Source organism: Penicillium macrosclerotiorum (assembly GCF_028827735.1).
Source record: "Penicillium macrosclerotiorum strain IBT 26536 chromosome Unknown utg000008l_segment0_segment0, whole genome shotgun sequence".
Classification (NCBI taxonomy): domain Eukaryota; kingdom Fungi; phylum Ascomycota; class Eurotiomycetes; order Eurotiales; family Aspergillaceae; genus Penicillium; species Penicillium macrosclerotiorum.
The window spans coordinates 931,326-952,270 of record NW_026643087.1 but is presented as its reverse complement, the minus strand read 5'-3'; the positions used below and the strand labels follow the sequence as shown (position 1 = coordinate 952,270).

Genomic DNA, 20,945 nt, shown 5'->3' with positions numbered 1-20,945 from the left:
GGGCCTGCATCGCTGACGGGGTGGTGCATTTGGTGCAACTATGAAGGTGTAGCGCGTGCTCGTTATTACTCTGTACATTCAAGTCTGATATTCGCCGGGCGTTCTGGTGTCCTCCATTGACCCATTGGCAGCCATTGATAGCCGTTGATCCGTTGAGCGCACGTCGGATCTTGGGCCAGACTTGTAGGGCTCTTGGGACGCCGGCGACTCTCAGACACAACAAGCGGGTGTCCAGAACTGCCCCCAGTTGCCCCATTCTCCGCTCCCCTCCAACCATCGTCCTTCCCCCTTACTTTTTTATATTCCCTTCTTTTCCTATCCACCACCCCTCCTCTCCCCAATCCCACCACCCCTGAATTTCCAATCCGGCCATGTCAGCCGTCAGCGCGCGTCGATCAAACGGCAGCGTGAGAGGCATCAGCAATCGAACCAGCCGCCCGGTCGCCCACTTCCCCGACGACCTCCAAAACGGACTGCCAGACCGAGTGAACGGCCACGACCAGTCGTCCGACAGCAGCAGCACCTCTTCTTCTCCCAGCACAACCAACGGCACCAAGTCGCAACGCCCAGCCATGTCTCGCAAGGCTTCATCCCCTATGGCCCCCGCCTTCATGGTGTCCGCGCCGGGCAAGGTCATTGTCTTCGGCGAACACGCCGTCGTCCACGGCAAGGCTGCTCTGGCGGCTGCCATCTCCCTCCGATCCTACCTCCTCGTCACCACTCTCTCCAAATCGCAGCGCACTGTGACGTTGAATTTCCGGGACCTGGGTCTCAGCCACACTTGGGACATTGACTCCCTCCCCTGGGACGTGTTCCAGCAACCGTCCAAAAAGAAGTTCTACTACGACCTCGTCACGGAGCTCGACCCCGAGCTCGTCGAAGCCATTCAACCCCACCTGGAGGGTATTTCCAAGGGCACACCTGATGAACAGCGCCAAATCCACATCCGCTCCGCCTCCTCGTTCCTCTACCTCTTCCTCTCTCTGGGCTCCCCGCAAAGCCCAGGCGCCATCTACACCCTCCGCTCTCTCATTCCAACGGGGGCCGGTCTGGGCAGCAGCGCCAGTGTCTGCGTCTGCCTGAGTGCCGCGCTCCTGCTCCAGATTCGCACGCTGGCGGGCCCCCACCCCGACCAGCCCAGCGAGGAGGCTGAGACCCAAATCGAGCGCATCAACCGCTGGGCGTTCGTTGGCGAGCTCTGCATCCATGGCAACCCGAGTGGAGTGGACAACACGGTCGCCGCGGGCGGCAAGGCCGTGATTTTTAAGCGCTCGGACTATTCGAAGCCCCCCACCGTTATCTCCCTCCCCAATTTCCCCGAATTGCCCCTCCTCCTAGTCGACACGCGGCAGTCGCGCTCCACCCTTACGGAGGTTGCCAAGGTCGGCGAGCTCAAGAAGGCTCATCCCATCGTCACCGAGTCGATTCTCGACGCCATTGACCATGTCACCTGCTCGGCGCAGCGGCTGCTCGAGGACCCCACCTTCGAGGGCAGCTCCGAGAGCACCCTGTCACACTTCGGCACTCTGATTCGCATTAACCACGGCTTCCTTGTCTCACTGGGCGTCTCGCACCCGCGCCTGGAACGCATCCGCGAGCTCGTTGATTACGCCGACATTGGCTGGACGAAATTGACGGGTGCCGGTGGCGGTGGCTGCGCGATTACCCTCCTTCGCCCGGACGCCAAACCCGAGGTTGTTCGCGACCTGGAGCAGAAACTCGCTACTGAGGGCTTCACCAAGTACGAGTCCACCCTCGGCGGTGATGGCGTGGGTGTTCTGTGGCCCGCCGTGCTGCGCAGCGGGTCAGACGAGGAGGGCGGCGTGGAGATTGACCAGCAGAAGTTCGAGGAAGCAGAGGGCCACGAGGGCATCGAGCGGCTCGTGGGCGTGGCCTCGAACGAGAAGCGCGAGGGCTGGAAGTTCTGGAAACGTGCTGGCCAATGATGAGGTTTTCATTGGCTATCGCATTCTCCGCTCGTTCTCCCCTATTCGCGCCTCCCTCCTCTCCTCCTCTCCTCGCTTCATCTCGCCTCATCTCTCTATCTCTCTATTTCTTCCATGCATCTCTTCGGGCCTATCTCTCACCGCAACCCTTGATGATCGACATTTCGCACACTACTTTTAACTCACGTTCATGTCCCATTCTCTGTACACATTATCCAACCATACGCATTATACACCCTTTTTATCCGTGATCTCGGCCCTGTTGGATCGTGCCCTGTTCCCCGAGAGTCCTATGTTTCGTTCGTCCCGTGTGAATTCTTTTCAGTTTTAATTCTTGGCCCTCACTTTTTTTTTTCCGCTTAATCTCGGGTCTTTGGCATGAGCATGTCTATGGCGCTGGTGTGTCTGTTGGATGGAGGAGGCTGGAGATAACAAATAATCCATACCATTTCTTCATATCTCGTAACTATGTCCACAGCTAGCTCGACTAGCTAGAATTTTATTTCAGCTTCACAATGCTTCACATATGTATATCCCACCCACCCCACAACATCCCACACCAGGTAGATACCTGCAGCAGAGCAGATTCGAGACCTTATTCAGGCTATCTTCTTCTCTTCCCCTCTAGTAAGGGGCGCATGTCATTTCTCGTATCGCTTGTATTGCTACTCTCTTTCCCCACCCTCACCCCATCGTCGTCTCCCAACCCTTCTCCATCATCACATCTATCCAGTATGTCTCCGCCTCCTCGGCGTCCATCCGCCGCCACACCTCCCGCACCAGCTGCAGACACACGTTAATCGGCTTCGGCGGCAGGACATGCAGGAACGAGGTGAGCCGGCCGAGGATGAACTGCCGCATGCGCGATACCTCGATCGCGCCCATCGAGATGCCCGGCGCGTCGGGGCCTGGCTCGTCGTCGTCATCGGCGGCGGTGGCGGCGGCAGCGGGCCGGGGCAGCCGCAGCTCGCTGCAGGAGGCGACGAGTAGGAACGGCTGGAGACAGCGGGTGCGCGACTCGAGCGGGATGGTTTGCAGGCGAGAGAGGGTTGTCAGGGCGAACTCCGTCAGCCAGGTGTCGTACAGGACGGGGACGGGGGCCGGAGCCGCACGAGCGTTGGGCTCCTCGAAGCTGCCTGGCATGGCCATGCTGTCGAGGTCGATGGGGAAGAAGGGGTCGCGCGGTTGCGAGCCAGATGGGCCAGGGAACGGGGCGGCGCTTCCGGGGTCTGGTAGGCGGTTGTGGAGGAGGTCGGGGAAGACGCGGTAGAGCTGCAGCAGCCCTGTGCAGCGGTATACCTCGGCCATGGTGAGGAGGTGCCAGACGGGGGTGTCATCGTCGCCGGGGCTGACGATCTCGGCTTCGCTGGGGTGGGCGAGTCCGAGCAGGCGTTCTTCGAGCTCGCGCGCTTTCTCGATGGCTTTCTGGGCGCGGGCGATTTCGTCTTGCGAGGTGAAGGAGCGGGCTCGGATGCGTTTGCGCTCGCGGCGGACTAGTCGGCCGACCTCGTGGACGGTGAACTGGGTGTCTCGGGCAATGCCGGTCCAGGGATGTGGCACGCGTTGTAGGACGAGGGACTCGCCTGTCGATTGGCTGCGTGGGCTGTCAGAAAAGACCATGGAGTCGTTGTCTGTGACGAAGGAGAGCAGCATCTCCCAATAGATCAAGGACTCTTCGAAGAAGCGATAGTTGTTACCGATGCTCTTGACGAAACCCAGGTTGGGGCTGTTCGATGAGGCCGTAATCGAGTTGAGCTGCTTGCGGAGAAGATTGAAGAACGAGATGCCTAGATCTGTCGGGTCGTGCCAGCTAGCAGTCTGTCCGAGCATGAGAAGTGCCAGGAGGGCTTTGTCATCCATGACTGCTTCGCGAGTGATGATATCAACGGCCTCGTCGCGCATCTTGCGGCCCATGGGCCCGAATTGTGGGAAGTCATTGACTAGAGTGGCTGCTGCCATACTCTGCATCGTTCGGCACATTGCAAGTGATGAGCCCCATAGCCGGGATACGGTGGTACGGAATGGGTTCATCTGACTGTCGTAGCTAGAAAACAAAGCCGCAACTTCTTTGAAGTAGTATTCGATGAGCGTCCATGATGGGTTGTTCAATGGACGGGAGATGGACATAAAATCACGCGGGGTTGATCGCGATGTCTGTGAAGAGGGAGGATAGCTTCGGACAATTCTGGACGGAGAGAAGTCTCGGTATATACTGCTGACACTCTCCTCCTCGCCATGAGGTGGTCCAATGAGTGATAGAAGGCGAGACAAGTCTGCAGTTGTATCACCAGTGGACGCAAAGTCATACATCAAGTCTGGATGTTGAGAAAACCCAGACGTCGATACCGTATTTGGAGAGGCTGGACACAGATCGGTCAATTCTGGCAGTGAGCCACTGCCAGGAAGATCCCATAAATTATCACATAATCCATGGGGCTCCTCTAATCCAAATCCTGGGGGATCTGGACCATGCGATGGACCATCACTGGTTGTGTCTAGTGAATGCCCATCTTCTATGGCATGTGGAGATTGGTTAGGTGGCTGCGTGAATGTCGCTGGACCCTGTACCCTGCTGCTATCAGACGACGCGCCGGGGCTAGGTTCTTCGTATTTGGTGACCCATTTTAAAGATTGGATATAGCCAGGGCATCGAACACCCAGGCGAGTACAGCGGTTGCAGTGAGGCTTTTCCTCTCCGCATTTGACCTGCCGGCACAGGAGTTAGCTAGATTGGCAGGCAAGTGTCGATTCGGATAGAACCGGAGAACGGACCCGTTTACTCTTGCACCTGGAGCAGCCGTTGCGGGACTTTTTGACTCGTCGCATCACGGTTGTCTTAATAAGGAACCGTCGAGAGGATCCGACATCGCGAATATGGACGGCAATCAGACTGCAGAGGGACAAGAACGAGGGTAGTCGGGGTTGTGCGGGGGAGAGGCGGTTTGTGCTTTGCGCTTATCTCGTGTGGAATCCGGGGCTGATAACGGGATATTTTCACCCGTTCGGGTCGACCTGCAGGAGATCGCTGACATAAACCTAATATCAATGAGCGACCGAGACGCGCTCTACATGTCCCCTATATCTCTGAAAAATAATTCGCAGATCGCTCATCTGTTATGCCTTGAGCTGCCCTATGTTTGCGTGAATGGCTCAATCTCCACACGCTTGTCACCACGAAACTCAACACCTGCACCCTCGTGATGTAAACAACCTAATAGATGGTGTCCACATCACAATAAAGTCTTGAACAAAAACGCCCCTTGTTGAGGCATTAAAGAAATTGAGATACAGAGACAGGGAAAATATGTGTGGGCTAGGTAGAGTGAATATAGCCTTTGCGCTGATGTTTCATCAAGGAATATCTTCTTACACTGTATAAGAGAGCTCTGAAGGAATCATTAAGACGACTGCAATCAGGTGTATTAATCTGATCAAGCAGGAGTTCCTTTTCAAAGCTTCTTATATATATTAGCCCATTGACTATGGGTTGGTTCCACCTCTAATGATGCAGAAATCGGTCCAATTTCGGCGCAAGCTAAATGCAAAGACCAAAATCAAAAGAAACACCGATCTACAAAGCACTTCATTCTATCTAAGAGCTATGAGGAATGAAGGAAAATGAGATTGAATGATGCCATACACACAATAAATGCACCTGACCAAAGCAGACCCAAATAATGTCTCATAAATTAACGCAGTAGTTCAACCCGTGTTTTCCAAATCGGAAAAATGACACCGCTGACTGGCGCAGCGAGACGTGCTGGACCTTAGTAACCGAGGCGAACAAGACGACGGTGAGCATGGCGACCAGCCGGGCCCCCACCGAGAAGACCCCCACCAGGAGTCCTCCTCCAACACCAAGACCGTTACTGTTAGTGGTAGTGGTGGTGACCGTGGTTGTCCCAGGCATCGGGCCAGCTGGCATCGGAGCAGCCTGGACATATTGTATTTGTGGATTTTGTTGTTGCTGTTGGTGTTGTTCTCTGCAAGATGTCAGCTCCATGTGCTTTCGCTTAATGCCTGGCAGAACTACGGGAACACTGACAGTTTATAAGTAGCCATGTTCATACCCACAGCTCCCAGCAACGCGCCTCCGACAGTAGCCAGTTTTCCTCCTCCACTCATCTGATGGGCAGCGTAGCCTCCAGCAGCTCCACCAACAACGGTCGACCCGATCCCTTTCTCGCCGTTGGGGTCCTCGGCACCGGGAGGCAGCTGGTCACTGGGAAGAGCATCGTGGTAGTAGGAGGCATTCTCGCCGTAGAGTGGCGGCTGCTGATGCGCATATGGGGAAGGAGAGTGATTAAAGTGACCTTCTTGACTATAGTGCGAGGGCGTGCCCTGTTGGCTGTGGCTAAATTGGGGCTGGCCATAGGCATAGCGCTGCTAAGATTTGCAACTTAGTTCGTTGTTCTCTGTTTGACCACGATTGAATTTGAACTTACCTCTGGGGTATAAGCATCTTGTGTCTGATTCTGGTGAGGTGGGTATGACCCATCGACTTGCTGGCTCTTGTATTCAACACTTTGAGACGACATGATGAAAGTTGATAGAAAACAGCGGGGTGGACGGGCGCTAGTGAGAAGCTAGTTGCGAAGGCTTCGACGTCTGCAAGACGTGAGATTGCTTCAAAGTCTTGAAATTCTCGACAATTGTGATAAATAACCTGTAGAGGGAGAGGAATTATGGGCACTATTTATATTGAAGCAACCATGTACTTTGCTTCGACTCTCAGTATAGAAACGGGCGGAGTTGAAGCGACGAAGATCAGCACCGCATCGTCTATTTAGGAAATTAAGCATCGCGGTAACCCCTTTCAGGAAATAACAGCAAATTGACAGCTTAGCCTCCTCATTTCGACGTAGATGGATGGGTTCATGTCAAAGCTCGCCAATTGTGAAAGCCACAAGGTCAGCATGCGTAAATCCAAATTTGCAGATCTCCGATCTCGAAGGCCCGCAATCCTGATTCCGGACGAAGCCGCCGGACAGAAAACGAGTGCATATAATTTGTCTAATAACTGTAGTAGAAAGTGTAGCTTAATGCGCCGCGTTATCTCCGTTGTATGTTACGACAATCCCGCTCATAAGCCCAGAATAATCGCACTGCCTTCCATTCTGGGTAAAGATAGAATTGATCTTCTGTCGTGTGGGTATCAACATCACAGTATAGATCCGTCAGGATCTTTGACCCTTATTATTTCATGTTACAGTATGCCAACGTTACAGTATTGAACAAGCCCTTCCGAAATTTGTATCGCTTTGCGGAAGTGACTTCCTTATCCCGCCGCGCAATATCGCGCAACTTTCATCTTTTCGCGTGGGGGCGGAAACAAGGCTGAGCAAGGACTACTGTCACACCAGGTTTCAAGAAGTAAGAGCTATGCTCATTATAACGGCTTGAGCAAAGAACTATCCTTCTATATTTAGACATGCACCCATCTCTATTTTCCTATAATAGCAAGACACATTGTCGGAAGGTCCTTACTTCTCTTATAGTAAGTGATTGTCGTCCCAGTACTCTATGTTATATCATGGAAATGAAAATATAAAGACAACTGATACGGCATAGAAATAAGCATCATAAATATCACCTAAACAAATTGATTAAGGAACACAGTCGCATCCTTACCTCTGCACACTATCTCGAGATAACCCAGCTGAGCAGGACTGTTTGAGAGGCCTCTGCATATCACAAAAGATCAATATGAGTGAGAACGGGCTGGTTGGCAAGCGTTTGCAGACATTTGCGATCGAATGTTGAGCCGATGATACACCACCGTTCAGGACAGCCTGTATATATATGCCCCTAGCAAGGTAGTACCTATAGTATTTTCAGTATTGTTTTGTATTTCAGCTATTGGTCACATTTGGCAATGTTGGTGAGTCAATTTCTTTTCAAGATCATCAAAAGTGAAGTATCTGACCACCAAGGCAGCCTTTATAGATCATGGAAATTGATTGGACTTCACCCCTTTGTAGCAGTTATATTCACTGTTGGATATGCATTGCGAGAAGTTGGTGCCTTCAGTCACAGACATACTGGCGACAGCGACAAACAAGCGTTAGACATCTATATTATGAACCAGGTCTTCGTTTACATTGGCCCGTGAGTCAAAAAAATGTACTTGGTGCAATAAGGATGCTAATACCATCCACAGCCCACTTCTTGAATTGGCCAATTATCACATCCTTGGACAGATATTTTTCTATGTACCCTGGCTCTCGCCAATTCCTCCGCAGATGGTTTTTGCTATTTTTGGAGGTATGATGGGACTCGTGGAGGCCCTGAATGGACTAGGCGTGGCTTTCACAAGTAACCCCACAGGAAACAAGCGGAATGCAGGGAAAATCTTGGTACTCGCATCACTAGGTGTGCAGCTTTGTGTGATCTGTTCATTCTTTTTGATGGCGACAATCTTTTATGTTCGCTGTGTGAAGCATTATATCCGAAACAAGGCCATTCCAGCTCTACCATTCATACTATATGTGAGTATGTTTTTGATCTTGATCCGCAGCATCTACCGAGTCATTGAGCATGCGGGAGACACATCAGTGGATCTGAAGGACCCAAATAAGCTTCAGTCTATGAGTTCAGTGATGAGATATGAGTGGTATTTTTATGTCTTTGAAGCTACCACCATATTGCTCAACTCTCTTCTTTGGAACGTTTTTGATGCCGGCCGATTTCTTCCACAGAATGCTAAGATCTTCCTGGCAGAAGATGGGGTGACTGAAATGATCATTCCAGAAACCCCTGAAGATCAACCACGCGTTGCTCAAATTGGCCGCTTGATCATGCAGCTTATCACTTTCGGTCTCTGGGGCCAGGTTTTCCCCCAAAAGACGACCCACAAAGAAAGCAATTTTGAATACCACAGTGAGCCTGAGTTGACTGAACATCATTATTGTAAAGTCTAAGATGATCCAGTTGAAATTGATTGGGTCGCCCAAGTCAAAGGCGCAGGGGCGCATAAGATACCAAAACTTTCTGTAATATAATGAATAGCTTTCCTTGAGCATGTTTCGGAGCGTGGTCTATAATGCGTATTGTTATGTCGAGCATTCACAAAATTGATACTACTTTGCGATAAAAGGTCTCGTTGGCATGTAAACATATGCTATCATTTTTTCAGACACTCTGGGTATTACCAGGCCGACTTCATTCTTTCAAAACGGGATCTTGGGTTAGTATGGACCATGTATTTTGATGAAAAGTCTCTTGAAGTCAAGGAGAGAGTGCGTATGTATATGAATTTTGGGAATGTAGAGTGACAGGATGAGTTTGGCTGTAAAATGAAAATGTTTACTGAAGAACTGAAATCAAGGAATTTGAATTTCTTTTCAATGTTTCTACTGAAGATCTTCAGCAACCACGATTCCTCTTCCCGCTCGAAACACTTAACCTAATCCAGTCAATATAATTGCCAAGACCAGGTGAGTTTTGACTATGGCCCCTACAGACTTGGGGGCGGTAGTTATTGCTCGTTCCGCACAGCGTCAGAGGGAACGAGCACATTTATTTCCGGATAAGTGAGGGATCAGGCAATAAAATTGTCGTATTTTCAAGGGCGTCCTAGCTCATTGTGCTTGTTCCGCCGTAGGCTTATTTTCGCTGCCAAGGACTATTTCCAGGGGCCATTGAAGCCATTGGAGCCATTTCTTCTCAATAGTGTCCCTGATAGATTCCAGAAAAGGCCGAGGCCAGCCCTCGACCCACCACCGAGTACTGGTAGAGTGGATAAAAGTGCAATAGTAGGTAAATACCAGTAATGCCTCTGGTCGCTTTTCTTCAAGAAGAACGAGGTATTCAGGATCGACTCTCATAGGCCATATAAAGCAGAAGGCAGACTCCTCACCAGGCTCAAGTGTTTTTGCGACCTCATGTAGTTTTGAAATCGAAGATTGGCAAATTTGGATGACCCGATCATCTGTGCATTCTTCCCGAATAGCTTCAGATAAACGCAGCAGTCTAGGCTGCATAGCGTGAATTACTGACAAGGAGCCCTCATTACCCGTTGAAATATTACTACGTGGCCTCATCATGGGAGCGATAGGACCCTCACGAAGGATGGGTAGTAGTTCCTGGAGAGCAACAATGGACGGAGGACCTTTGATCAGAATGATCCATTCTGACAGGCGAAAACCCAACCAGTTGCTAGCATAGTCTGGGTCATTGAATCGAGAATATTGATGTTCATTCTCGGATGGCCGCGCAAAGGAAACCATAACCAAGAGGCAAGCACAGGCCAATATAGCGTGGCAGCTATCATAAGTGATATTCGAGAGACTTTGCCGATACCCTGTTAAAGCCTTCTCATGATGACGATACGCGGCTTGTAGATATACATCAATCAAATTTTGAGGGAAAGAAGATGGAATCGAGTCAGAGCAACTACGCTGCTTCACTATGTGAAAAGCAGATAGTGCCATGATACAGTGCAAGAGGTGGTCATTTTGTAGCGCAAGGTGAACCAAATCTGTTGCAAAGAACGACTGGATAACCGGCTTCTCTGACAGCAATTTTGCAGTGTTAATTGTGAAGTTATGCAGCAATTCCAGGTCTAGACGTGTGGTAGTTGAGAATTCTGTGTCATCAACTGGCGGAGCAAAGGAGCAATTGTAGCGGCTTTTGACACACTGTGCACAGGGTTCTAAGCCATTCTCATCGCATTTAATTTTCCGGCGTTTGCATTGGGTGCATCCATTGCGAGTTTTCAAATGTGTTCGCCTTTGGCGCACAGACTGCATTTGTAAAGGTCATTGTGAACAATAGCGCTGGGCCTCGATTCAAAATCTGGGGAGTTGACATTGGTGCTGACTCAGCATGCTCAGCCTGTGAGACTGGCAAGCAGTTCAATACTACATACCTGGTCTTCCTTCCCGCACGATTTCTAAAGCCATTTAAATGTAATCATGACCAAGATTTCCTCTTAAAATTTACTGTAATTTGTTGATCTAAGCAGAATATATGACCAATGCCGTGATTTTTCTAATGTGGGGTCGAACACCCCTGGATTTGACGCCCCCAGCTTCTGGAATGCTAAGATTAAACAAATCCAGCAAGAGGACACACGACATCCCTGGCTGGGGACAAGCATTCTTTGCTCCTGTTCTCACCTTTAAGTTCCACCCTGCGTTTTGGCAAGCAAAATAGGTTCCAACGAGCGTTTTCGGCTATATTTTAAGTTTTAATAAGCTAAGAGAAACAGAAATGACTACCTGAACTGTTCTGTGGCTAGTTTCAGAAAATGAGTTACATAGTATGCAGAGTGGGGTTTGCTTGATTTATGAACCCAATTAGACAATCAAGAAATCCAGTTTTCTTCATATTGCCTTGGAACAGCCTCACAATATTAGGTAGTGTGGTACTCATGGGATCGACTTCATATTGACCGAGATGAAAAAAGACTTTGATGCAATTTTCAATTATTAAAATGGATTATTTCCAAAACCTGTGGAATTTCAAAGGTTGATCCCGTGGAAGAAGGTCAAGAACCTTATGCCGCATTCGGTATATTTCAAGGTCTATGGGGCTCATCAATTGGTTATAGCCAAATATATCCTAACCAAAGAGCCTCTTCTTTTTAAACTCATAACAGTGCCTTGGGGTTATCACTCTGAGACAACATCTGGATTTTGAATACTTGTCTGCGCAGCGATATGGGCTCGCCAATTTGCATCACCCAACATGATCGCCGGTCGCCAATCATTCGTTCGGCCATTTCTGTTGTCTTTGCTGGTGGTCTCATCCCTGTCTTCTAAAACACTTCATTTGTTTCAGCACGCCACCTCAGTACCTTTCATTCAACTGTTCCTATTTTTTCCAACGTTTTTCATTCAAGAAACACTATTGTTTGCGGTAACATGGTTTCTTCTGCAGAAATCGACGGGATTTGGGTCAATCCTTGGGCTTTTTATAGGCACGGCTGTGGCGTGAGTCCCGAGCCCAGCAGCACAGTTGGCAGCAATTTTACTGATCCTGAATATAGATTTTTGACCCTTGTTCTAGCCTCTTCTCAGCTCAGCTTCTATTTCGTGACCGGCAGTGAGATTCGATGGGACGCCGCGACAAGTGTTGGCAACGACCCGGCCGGAAGAAAGTTGATGTTGAGCGGACTTAAAGCCTTTCTAGTGGCAGCGACAATGCTTTTGATGGCTTCATTTCTCTGTAACTCGATAATCTGGACTGTTTTCCACAGCTGGCTCTCCGATATTTTCATTGTCCCGTCGGCTGGGAATGGCGACGAAGAACAATTACTCGAAACCAAGCAACACGTTTTCCGGAAAAATCGCATGGTCCGTATATGGTCGACCTGTGCCATATTTTTAACAGCCCTCTTGTGGCTGATTCGGCCAGCTGTACCGTACGGACATATGTCAGGAGCTCTTCCATTCACATTCCTTGCATCTTTGGGATCACATCCATTGAAAACAACATCTCACCAGACTCACAATCGCTTCCCTCTCTCTGAATTGATTTCAAATGAGTATTGGGAGCCTGCTCATGGTTATTTCAAAGGCTGGGCGCCAAACTCCGATATGAAATCTATTGCTCTCCCCGAATGGGCAACGGGCCCCCCTGCCAGATGGCTTTCAACGTTGGACTGATGTCTATCCTCGAATTCGGTATAATGAGTCCGGGATTAATGTCACAGCAGAGCAAAGCGCCCCTCAGAAAAACTATTACAGCCCGATCAATGACCCGCTTCGCATCACCAATCTGGATCAGAAGTTGATTGAGCCACTGACTCAAGCACTCAAAGACCATGACGTTCCAATAACTCATGTGGTGCTTGTGATGATGGAAAGTGCCCGAAAGGACATTTTTCCTTTCAAATCTGGATCGCACTTACACAACGAGATTATATCTTCTTACAAAACGAAAACCGCTGACGTGATCCAGCAGCTCAATGCAAGGCTGTCTCAACTAACACCCATTGCCGAGAAGCTCACCGGAGAGTCAGGAAACTTCCATGCAAGGGAAAACACTTCTGTGTCTTCTTTATGGGAGGACACAGCGGGCCCTGGAATGGGTGGTCTGAATGTGAACGGTATTACTACGGGCAGTAGTCTTTCTTTCAAAAGCGCTGTTGTCAATCACTGTGGAGTTGGACCACTTCCGGTCGACTTCATGGATGAGGTCAAATCGGAGATATATCAGCCTTGCCTGATGCAAGTATTGGAATTGTTTAACCAATTGAAGGAAAAGGCCACACCCACAACTACCGGAAGCCATCCTTCTAAGACGAATATGAGCAACATTCAGGATCGCAAGTGGAATTCTGTGTTCGTGCAGTCTATTACTGGGCTATATGATGATCAGAACATTCTCAATGAAAATATGGGATTCAAGGACGCTATATATCGTGAAGGTATCGGTCATCCTGGCGCGAAATATTATCATCAAGATATGGAACCTATCAATTATTTTGGGTAAGCATTTATGAGTTTTTATGCAAAAGCAGCAAGAATGGAGTTCTAATTATGGTTCCATGGCATGCAGATTCTCGGAACGGGAAATCTACCCGTATTTGCAGGATGTGGTGAAAGATGCCATCAAGAAGAATCAGAGACTGTTTCTCTCACACTTTACCAGCACCACCCACCATCCCTGGGCGACGCCAAAAGACTTTGAAGATGAACAATACTTCGCAAGCGAGAGCCTGATGGGAAAGCATGAGGACATGAATAGTTACTTGAACTCCGTCCGCTACGTGGATACGTGGCTGGGGGATATGCTGAAGATCCTGGATGACACGGGCATTGCCAATGAGACGCTGGTTGTTTTTGTTGGAGACCAGTAAGTTGGGGTATCAACATTGCATCACAGTTGGCACGCTAACACTTAGAAGTGGCCAGGCATTTCAAGAAGACTCCCCGGTGACTGGGTGCTATGAAAATGGACATATCAGTAACTTCCGCGTCCCACTGGTCTTCCGGCATCCGCTGCTCCCGAAGCTTCAGATCATAGCCAATGCAACATCTATCTCTATCGTCCCCACGATTCTGGATCTGTTAGTGCACACAAAATCCTTGAATGCAAATGACTCGGCGGTTGCATTGGACCTTATGAATGAGTACGAGGGACAGTCCCTCATTCGGCCGTATCAGGCCAAGCATAATGGAAGACAGGCGTGGAACTTCGGTATCATCTCCGCCGGAGGTGAGATGCTGAGTGTTGGGTCGGCAGCTGTCCCATACCGTCTCATCCTCCCATTGACGCCGGACTTCGAGTATATCTTCTCCGATCTGGATACCGATCCGGATGAGATGCACACAGTGCGTGGATGGTCAGTTGATGGGCTAATCTCCCGTGTTCAAGGTAAACATGGACCACAAGCCGGTCAATGGGTGGCGGAGGCGGCCAAGGTAGGCAAGTGGTGGGTGGCAGAGCGCAAGCGTTTGTGGAACTACCACGGCTCATAGACATCCACAAAACAAAGAAAGTCAAAAATGCAAAGAGATCCCCGTTCATGGTCCTGTAAATCGAGTAAGCAATATATCTATTGGGCAAGAGGAGTTATGGTTCGGCGCAAAAAGAACCATATCGAGCGACGCGATTGTGCTTTGTTAAGGCCTGAGGCCGCCACTCCGCCCCACCTTCACCTCGCGCTTCGCCCGTCACTACAACAGCGCCAACTACTCGCCTTATCCTATCCTGCTTCAAGCTCGAATTCCTAAAAAAACTCAGATTTTATATCCTCGCACACTACAAGGGCTGCCATATTTCGTTGTTATCACCCGGTAGTCCGAGCATCCGCCTCCGGGCGCACCCCGCAAATTTGATATCCCAACCAACCCGCTGCAAATAATGGACGGGCAGTATGCAAATGACCCCGAGTGGGCATCCATCAATCCTATCCCTTTGGATGATGGCTCCGAGTCTGATGTCATGCCTTTGGCCACCATTGCCTATCCCCCGGCGTACCTCGAGGCGACCTCGTACCTGCGGGCTGTCATGGCCGCGAATGAAATGTCCGAGAGGGCATTGAAGTTGACCGAAGACGTGATTTCCATGAACCCAGCACACTACACTGTATGGTATGTTGACAATTCTTCTGATAAGCGTCTATTGATACGAAGGCTCCCATGTTTTGATTCCTCCTATTCCTTGAAAATAAAAGGCTAAGAACTGCTTTTTAGGATCTACCGCGCCAAGATCCTGTTCGCCCTTGACAAGGACCTTGTTGCAGAACTCAACTGGCTCAACGAAGTCTCTCTAAAATACCTCAAGAACTACCAAATCTGGTACATGATCGCCCTGTTCCTGTTTCCAAACCCCTCACCTACCGAGAAGCTAACCATCCACAGGCACCACCGCCAAGTTCTCATGTCCTCACGGACACATTTCCCCACTCACCCAGCTAAGGAACTCGACTTCCTAATGGAGATGTTCGCCCAGGACTCCAAGAACTACCATGTCTGGACTTACCGCCACTGGCTTGTCCGCCACTTCAAATTGTGGGACTCGCCGCGCGAGATCGAGGACATGGACGCGCTGATCAAGGCTGACGTGCGCAATAACTCAGCCTGGAATCACCGGTACATGCTGCGCTTTGGACCCCGCAGTGAGGAGCCCGATGCCGGCATGGTCAATTCCGGGGACGCGGATGTCGCATCGGGAGAGAAGGGCCGCCTACCAGTGGTGGACGAGGACCTTATTGACGCAGAGCTGAAGTATGCGCAGATGCAGATTGTACGGGCACCGGAAAACCGAAGTCCATGGTGGTATGCACGTGGCGTGTTGCATGCGGCAGGGAGGGGCTTAGAAGAGTGGGAGGAGTTTGTGGGGAGGTTTGTGAACGGGCAGGATGTTAAGAGTAGTCATGCTGTGGAGTGGTTGGCGGACGTCTATGGTGCGACCGAGGAGAGGAAGGAGAAGGCGGCAGATATGTTCACGATGCTGAAGGACAAGTATGATCCGATTCGGAAGAATTATTGGGACTATAGGATTCGTATCTTAGGACCAGTCGCGGCGTGATTGGGTTAGGAAAGGTCTACTACTAAGAAACTACTATTAAAATATCACTACACGGTTAGATAACCGATAATATAGTAGTCCAATAGCTTCGATTCTTTATAGATTCAATATACGACCGTACGAGATTAGATAGATTTAATGCTTCAATGTTGGGTATGTCTAGTTGGTAATATAGGGAAGGTCCTTAGGTCGAGATTTTATTGTATCTGAAATTATGTATGTGATTTCTATCCTTTTTGGTCAACTAGCTAATGGATAATTATGGAATAGAAAATACTATTTCCCCTAGAATAGTTTCCAAATGCATTTCCGCGGCGGCCCGGAGGGGCGACGTTGCTGCTTGTGTTTGGTATATATGAAGAAAGGGAGGGGGGAAAGACGCCAAACCCCCGGACATGAGATCAAAGGAACACATGAGAAAGAACCAAGTAGTCATGAGAAAGAAAGAAAGGCATGCAGAGGTATATATGAAGCACAAGGAGAAAAGAAATATTTATCAACATGAACATCGTTTAAGCCCATCCCTCGGCCAGCTGCTTCCTATACTCGCCAGCCATGTCGATGGTCACATTACTTCCACCGCAGACGATGATCACAACCCGGCTCTGTTCGTTCAGGTCTGGCACAAGTTGCTTGAGCTTAGACTTTAAGGCAGGGGGAGTGGACGACACAGGCTTGGCCCGATCGCCGACCTCCGTCTCAGGCTCCGTCTCGTTGTCTGTGGAGGACCATCGGTCATCACCGTAGCCCTCATCGCGGACAATTTCGGTCTCGTTCGATCCCCTCTTGCGCTTCTTGGTGCTTTGACCCCCAACCACGGCGGTCTCCGAAGTCTTAGCAGATGCAGCGGCAGCGGCATCGCCAACAGCCGCCTCGACGCAGACGCCGCAGGCCAACTCGACGAGAAGCCGCTCGTCATCTGCGAGGCGGAGAACGCCCCGGGCGGCTTCCGCATCTGTAAGCACGGCACTGTGGACTTTGATGCCAGGAGGAGGAGAGACAGCATATTGGAAGGTGGTTTCCGAGACACGGATGGCGCCCAGGGAGGTGGCCTGAGAAGTGATCTTGGGTAGGGAGACGAGGGAGTTGTTGGCAATGGCAGCAGCCAGGGAGTCGGTGCCAGCGGTTTCGATGGCGAGGAGATGAATAGAACCGGGCTGAGAGCCCATGGTGTGGGAAGAAGTAGTTTCGGAGGAAGCGGTATCCATGTAATAGTGACTGTTGTTGGACTGGCCATTCTGCTTGTTAGAGCGGCGTTTTTCAAGACCCATGACCAGGCCGTTGAGCAAGCCACCACCACCAACGCTGCAAAGAACAGCATCTAGAGGGAGTGCCCGCCCGCGGTAAACTTCCTCTTCATCGGCATTGGCAGCGGGAGGGAGTTGCTTCTCCAGCTCGTCAACAATAGTGCTATTTCCTTCCCAGATGGGTTGGTTATCGAATGGATGGAGGGCAATCTTTGCCACATCCTCATCATCTCCTGAGCTTTTCTTCATAATCACCTCCTTCATGTAAGACCCGGCCTCGAAGAAGTTCTCTCCGTGCCGAATCACGTCCGTGGCGCCTGCGGCCCGGAGCTTTTCGATCATCAAAGGCTTGGTAGAGAGGGGCACCACAACGGTGCAAGGATATCCCAGACTTCGGGCGGCACAGACGGCCGCGAGACCGGCATTACCACCGGAGGAAGCGTAGAAGTGAACTCGGCGGTTGGCGTACTCGGGTTTGCGGAGATGTGAAAGGATTTGGTTGCCCATAGCACGAGACTTGAAGGAGCCGCTGGGCTGGACGTTCTCCAGCTTCAGAAAAACTCGACATCCCGCGGCCCGAGAAAGGCATGCTGACTCGACCAGCGGCGTCTCAATCCATGGTGTCTTGAACGTCGGCTTCAAGTCTTCGACAGAAGGCACCATGCTTCCCATGGTTGCTGTATGAAAAATGGTGGAGAGATGACAATGAGCGTTGAGGCAAATTGGCTCGGTTGAGACTGAAAAAGCCACTCAGTATCAAATATCAAGGGAATTGATCCCAAAATAGAACTATGTTTTGGATAAGTCGAGTCGTTACACGACTGTCGGCGGAGTATAGAATCAGAATAAAAATAGAGACGATAACCAAGTCCGACCGACCGAAATGAAGTGATAGACTTCAAAAGCACTCTTTTAATGTTGTAAAAAAACCAGTAGTAGTATACAAATAATGCGACATGTTTTGATATACAAACGAATGGCCGGCCATTGGGGTTTCCCGACGGGAAACGGGCGACTTTCCCGACCCGGCGACCCCGTTGTTGGAGATAGGGTACATCCACGGTTCTGGCCCATTCTTTCCCGTCGATAACCTTGTGAGTAGCGCCAATCATCGAACGGTCGGCCATGACCTCCAGGGTATCCCAGCCCCCGCGGTCACGCTGGAAAACCTGGCAACTCAGCACTGGCCTTGTGGAGAGGACCCGGGAAATCTTCTCTCCAAATCTGTTGCACTGGGGCGGAGATGATGTAAATCTTATTCGAACGGGTCATGCCGTCCATCATGATTGGCCTGTGGTGCATTCTTCTTATCAAATGGAAAGCTCGGTGTCCACGCGGTTTTACTCCTCAGTGAGGAGGGGAGGGAAAAGGATGCCCTTCTTGATGTCTTCACCGTAATCCGGATCGGAGCCGTACACTGTGGCCGAGAATGCTCGTTTGGCTGCGTTGGAAGTGTCTACGCGTAGAAGGTCGAGAAGTTCCTGTGACTTGTCGGGCATGAACGGCTGAAGTAGGATCGCAGAGATCCGAAGCGACTCGGCCACGTTGTAGAGGATCCATTGGGGATTGGGGTTTTTCCACGGCTCCGCCGCATGGAAATATTTGTTAGTCTATTGACGGGGGAAACCCCAAACGAGACAGATTAGCCACTTGTCCGACGGCGTGTGCGGGGAGGATCCATTCTCCTACATGCCTTCTCAATTATGCTCATAATTTCCTGTAACGCAGCACGGGGATTTAGGCCGGTCATATGCTCAGCAACCTTTGGCGGTGTTAGGACGAGCATAGTCCGATGTTCTGCGTCTGCCGGAGTTGGATTCGGGAGCTTATCAGACGTGGCGTCCTGAATATACGACCGCATTTGCCCCTTAGCACATCCGATCATGCGATGTGCCAGATTGCCAATGCCTCCCTGGAGTAATTTTTTATAGTCACGGATAATAAAGGAATTGTCATAGTCCGCGTCGTCAGCGAGGCCGCCCTGGTAGGCCAAGAAGAATCGCATGCCATCCACGCCAAATCGGTCAATTGCAAAGAAGGGGTTCACCACATTCCCGGTAGATTTCGACATCTTCTCGCGATTCATGGTCCAATGCCCGTGCACGAGAACATTCCGGGGGGAGGAAGGTCCAGAGCCATGAGGAAGGCTGGCCAATAGACGCAGTGGAAACTAGAGGGGGGTGATCAGCTGCATGTTCGGGTGTCCTAGGTCAATGCGTCGCGCTTACCGAACGATATCCTTTCCAACAACCTGGACATTAGCTGGCCAGATAGACGAGTTTTCCTGCCCAGGAGGGAAAGGGTATCCTGCATATGTCAAATAATTGACCAGAGCATCCAGCCAAACATAGATGGTCTGTGTGCTGTCGCCGGGAACCGGGATGCCCCATGTCAATCGTTCAGCGGGTCGGGAGATGGATAAGTCCTGCAACCCGGATGAAACCGACTGAATCACAGCAGTCGCATATTTCGACGGCGTGATGAATGAATCCGGTCGGTTGTACAGTTCCAGCAGACGGTCCTGAAATGCGGAAAGGCGGAAGTGATAGTTGGCCTCCGAAGACCATTCAACTTCTTTCCCTGTTTCAATCGAAACCTAGCGACCGGTGAGCATCTTCACAGCGCTCAAGTAGCGGGCCTCAGGGACTTACCATTCGCTTTCTACCAGTGGTTGGATCCAAGGAATTTTGCACTTGTGTTTGCGGGTAGAATGTCTCGTCACTGACCGAATACCAGCCCTCATGCTTTGATTTATAGATATAACCTCGATGGTTCAACATTTCCTGTTTCCCTGTCAGCTGCATTCAGTCTCCAACAAGCAGGTCCGCGTACCCAGAAATACTGAACGGCATCACGGTGTGCCGCATCAGTAGTACGAATAAAATGATCATTGCTGAGGTTTGCCGTCTTGGCTAGGGCCTAAAATACGGCGTAAATGATCAGTGTACAGAGACAAGCAAAGGATGAGAAGATACATACCTCGAAGGTTCGGCAGTTCATGTCACAGAATGCTTGCGTATCCATGCCAGCTTCCAGGGCGGCTTGTTGGATCTGACCATGGCAGTCAGAGAAAAAGTATTCATTCCGTTTACTATTTGCGCTCGTACCTTCATTCCGTGCTCGTCGGTTCCAGTCAATAGCTGAGCATCTGCATTGCCGAGGAGGACTTGCCATCGCTTCAGAATATCGGCGATGACCATAGTGTACAAATGGCCAACATGAGGTGCTAGTAGAAATCATTTATAAGTTTCCGGGACCCCATAGCCGATACCACTATACACACATACCGGCGTTGACATAGAAAATTGGCGTGGTCACATAGTAAGGCTTCTTCGGGCTCTCGGGAGTCGTCGCAACTCCGCGCTGGAAAGCCTTGAGTCCCCCATATCTGCAGGTGGAGCAAGTCCACGGTCGCCGTTCATGGAGGAATCGCGTAGCCCTCGAGAGGCTACGGAAGGGAAGCCTCGTGGTCGCCATTGAGGCAGGTGGTGCAAAAGGAGGAGAGACGGAGATCGCATGTTATGCCGCAATGCGATCCGGAGGTGGTCCAAGCTCCCGGCGCTGCGCAGGCATTTTTCCTTGTCCGTTGGCTCGCGCCGGTCTTCCGCTATATTCTTCTGAATCGCCTTTGCTCATTATCCATCGCATTGAATTCCTGTCTGAGACACCTTCCTTGGATTTATAAATCTTTCTTTGCTATCCTCATCTTTGAATATCCTTCCAAAATACCCTTGGATCCCCCCCCCCCCCATCTGGCCTTGTTTAAGCT

The 20,945-nt window shown here is 50.4% G+C and overlaps 8 protein-coding genes across 8 annotated transcripts; 4 read left to right on the top strand and 4 right to left on the bottom strand.

The window, feature by feature from the left end:
- Positions 1 to 371: 371 nt before the first annotated feature.
- erg12 (mevalonate kinase) lies at positions 372 to 1,946 on the top strand (the record flags this gene model as incomplete). Its single annotated transcript, XM_057080255.1, has 1 exon — positions 372 to 1,946. The coding sequence occupies one exon, from the start codon at positions 372 to 374 to the stop codon at positions 1,944 to 1,946; it is 1,575 nt and encodes a 524-aa protein (XP_056930583.1).
- A 684-nt stretch (positions 1,947 to 2,630) lies between these two features.
- N7462_008539 (Zn(II)2Cys6 transcription factor) lies at positions 2,631 to 4,772 on the bottom strand (the record flags this gene model as incomplete). Its single annotated transcript, XM_057080254.1, has 2 exons — positions 2,631 to 4,652; positions 4,719 to 4,772. 2 exons carry the CDS (start codon positions 4,770 to 4,772, stop codon positions 2,631 to 2,633), a joined length of 2,076 nt encoding a protein of 691 aa, XP_056930582.1.
- An 856-nt stretch (positions 4,773 to 5,628) lies between these two features.
- N7462_008538 (uncharacterized protein) lies at positions 5,629 to 6,484 on the bottom strand (the record flags this gene model as incomplete). Its single annotated transcript, XM_057080253.1, has 3 exons — positions 5,629 to 5,864; positions 6,017 to 6,332; positions 6,392 to 6,484. 3 exons carry the CDS (start codon positions 6,482 to 6,484, stop codon positions 5,629 to 5,631), a joined length of 645 nt encoding a protein of 214 aa, XP_056930581.1.
- A 1,704-nt stretch (positions 6,485 to 8,188) lies between these two features.
- Positions 8,189 to 8,866, top strand: N7462_008537 (uncharacterized protein; the record flags this gene model as incomplete). Its single annotated transcript, XM_057080252.1, has 1 exon — positions 8,189 to 8,866. The coding sequence occupies one exon, from the start codon at positions 8,189 to 8,191 to the stop codon at positions 8,864 to 8,866; it is 678 nt and encodes a 225-aa protein (XP_056930580.1).
- Positions 8,867 to 11,812: 2,946 nt separating this feature from the next.
- On the top strand, positions 11,813 to 14,374 carry N7462_008536 (uncharacterized protein; the record flags this gene model as incomplete). The annotated part of the gene is made up of 4 exons (XM_057080251.1): positions 11,813 to 12,263; positions 12,535 to 13,381; positions 13,452 to 13,737; positions 13,808 to 14,374. The coding sequence occupies 4 exons, from the start codon at positions 11,813 to 11,815 to the stop codon at positions 14,372 to 14,374; spliced, it is 2,151 nt and encodes a 716-aa protein (XP_056930579.1).
- A 385-nt stretch (positions 14,375 to 14,759) lies between these two features.
- On the top strand, positions 14,760 to 16,139 carry ramB (bifunctional protein farnesyltransferase/protein geranylgeranyltransferase; the record flags this gene model as incomplete). The annotated part of the gene is made up of 3 exons (XM_057080250.1): positions 14,760 to 14,989; positions 15,092 to 15,862; positions 16,118 to 16,139. The coding sequence occupies 3 exons, from the start codon at positions 14,760 to 14,762 to the stop codon at positions 16,137 to 16,139; spliced, it is 1,023 nt and encodes a 340-aa protein (XP_056930578.1).
- Positions 16,140 to 16,441: 302 nt separating this feature from the next.
- N7462_008534 (putative L-serine dehydratase) lies at positions 16,442 to 17,848 on the bottom strand (the record flags this gene model as incomplete). The annotated part of the gene is made up of 1 exon (XM_057080249.1): positions 16,442 to 17,848. One exon carries the CDS (start codon positions 17,846 to 17,848, stop codon positions 16,442 to 16,444), a length of 1,407 nt encoding a protein of 468 aa, XP_056930577.1.
- Positions 17,849 to 18,516: 668 nt separating this feature from the next.
- On the bottom strand, positions 18,517 to 20,653 carry N7462_008533 (methionine--tRNA ligase MSM1; the record flags this gene model as incomplete). Its single annotated transcript, XM_057080248.1, has 8 exons — positions 18,517 to 18,786; positions 18,870 to 19,323; positions 19,405 to 19,772; positions 19,828 to 19,959; positions 20,009 to 20,095; positions 20,156 to 20,227; positions 20,284 to 20,402; positions 20,464 to 20,653. 8 exons carry the CDS (start codon positions 20,651 to 20,653, stop codon positions 18,517 to 18,519), a joined length of 1,692 nt encoding a protein of 563 aa, XP_056930576.1.
- Between the last annotated feature and the right edge of the window lie 292 nt (positions 20,654 to 20,945).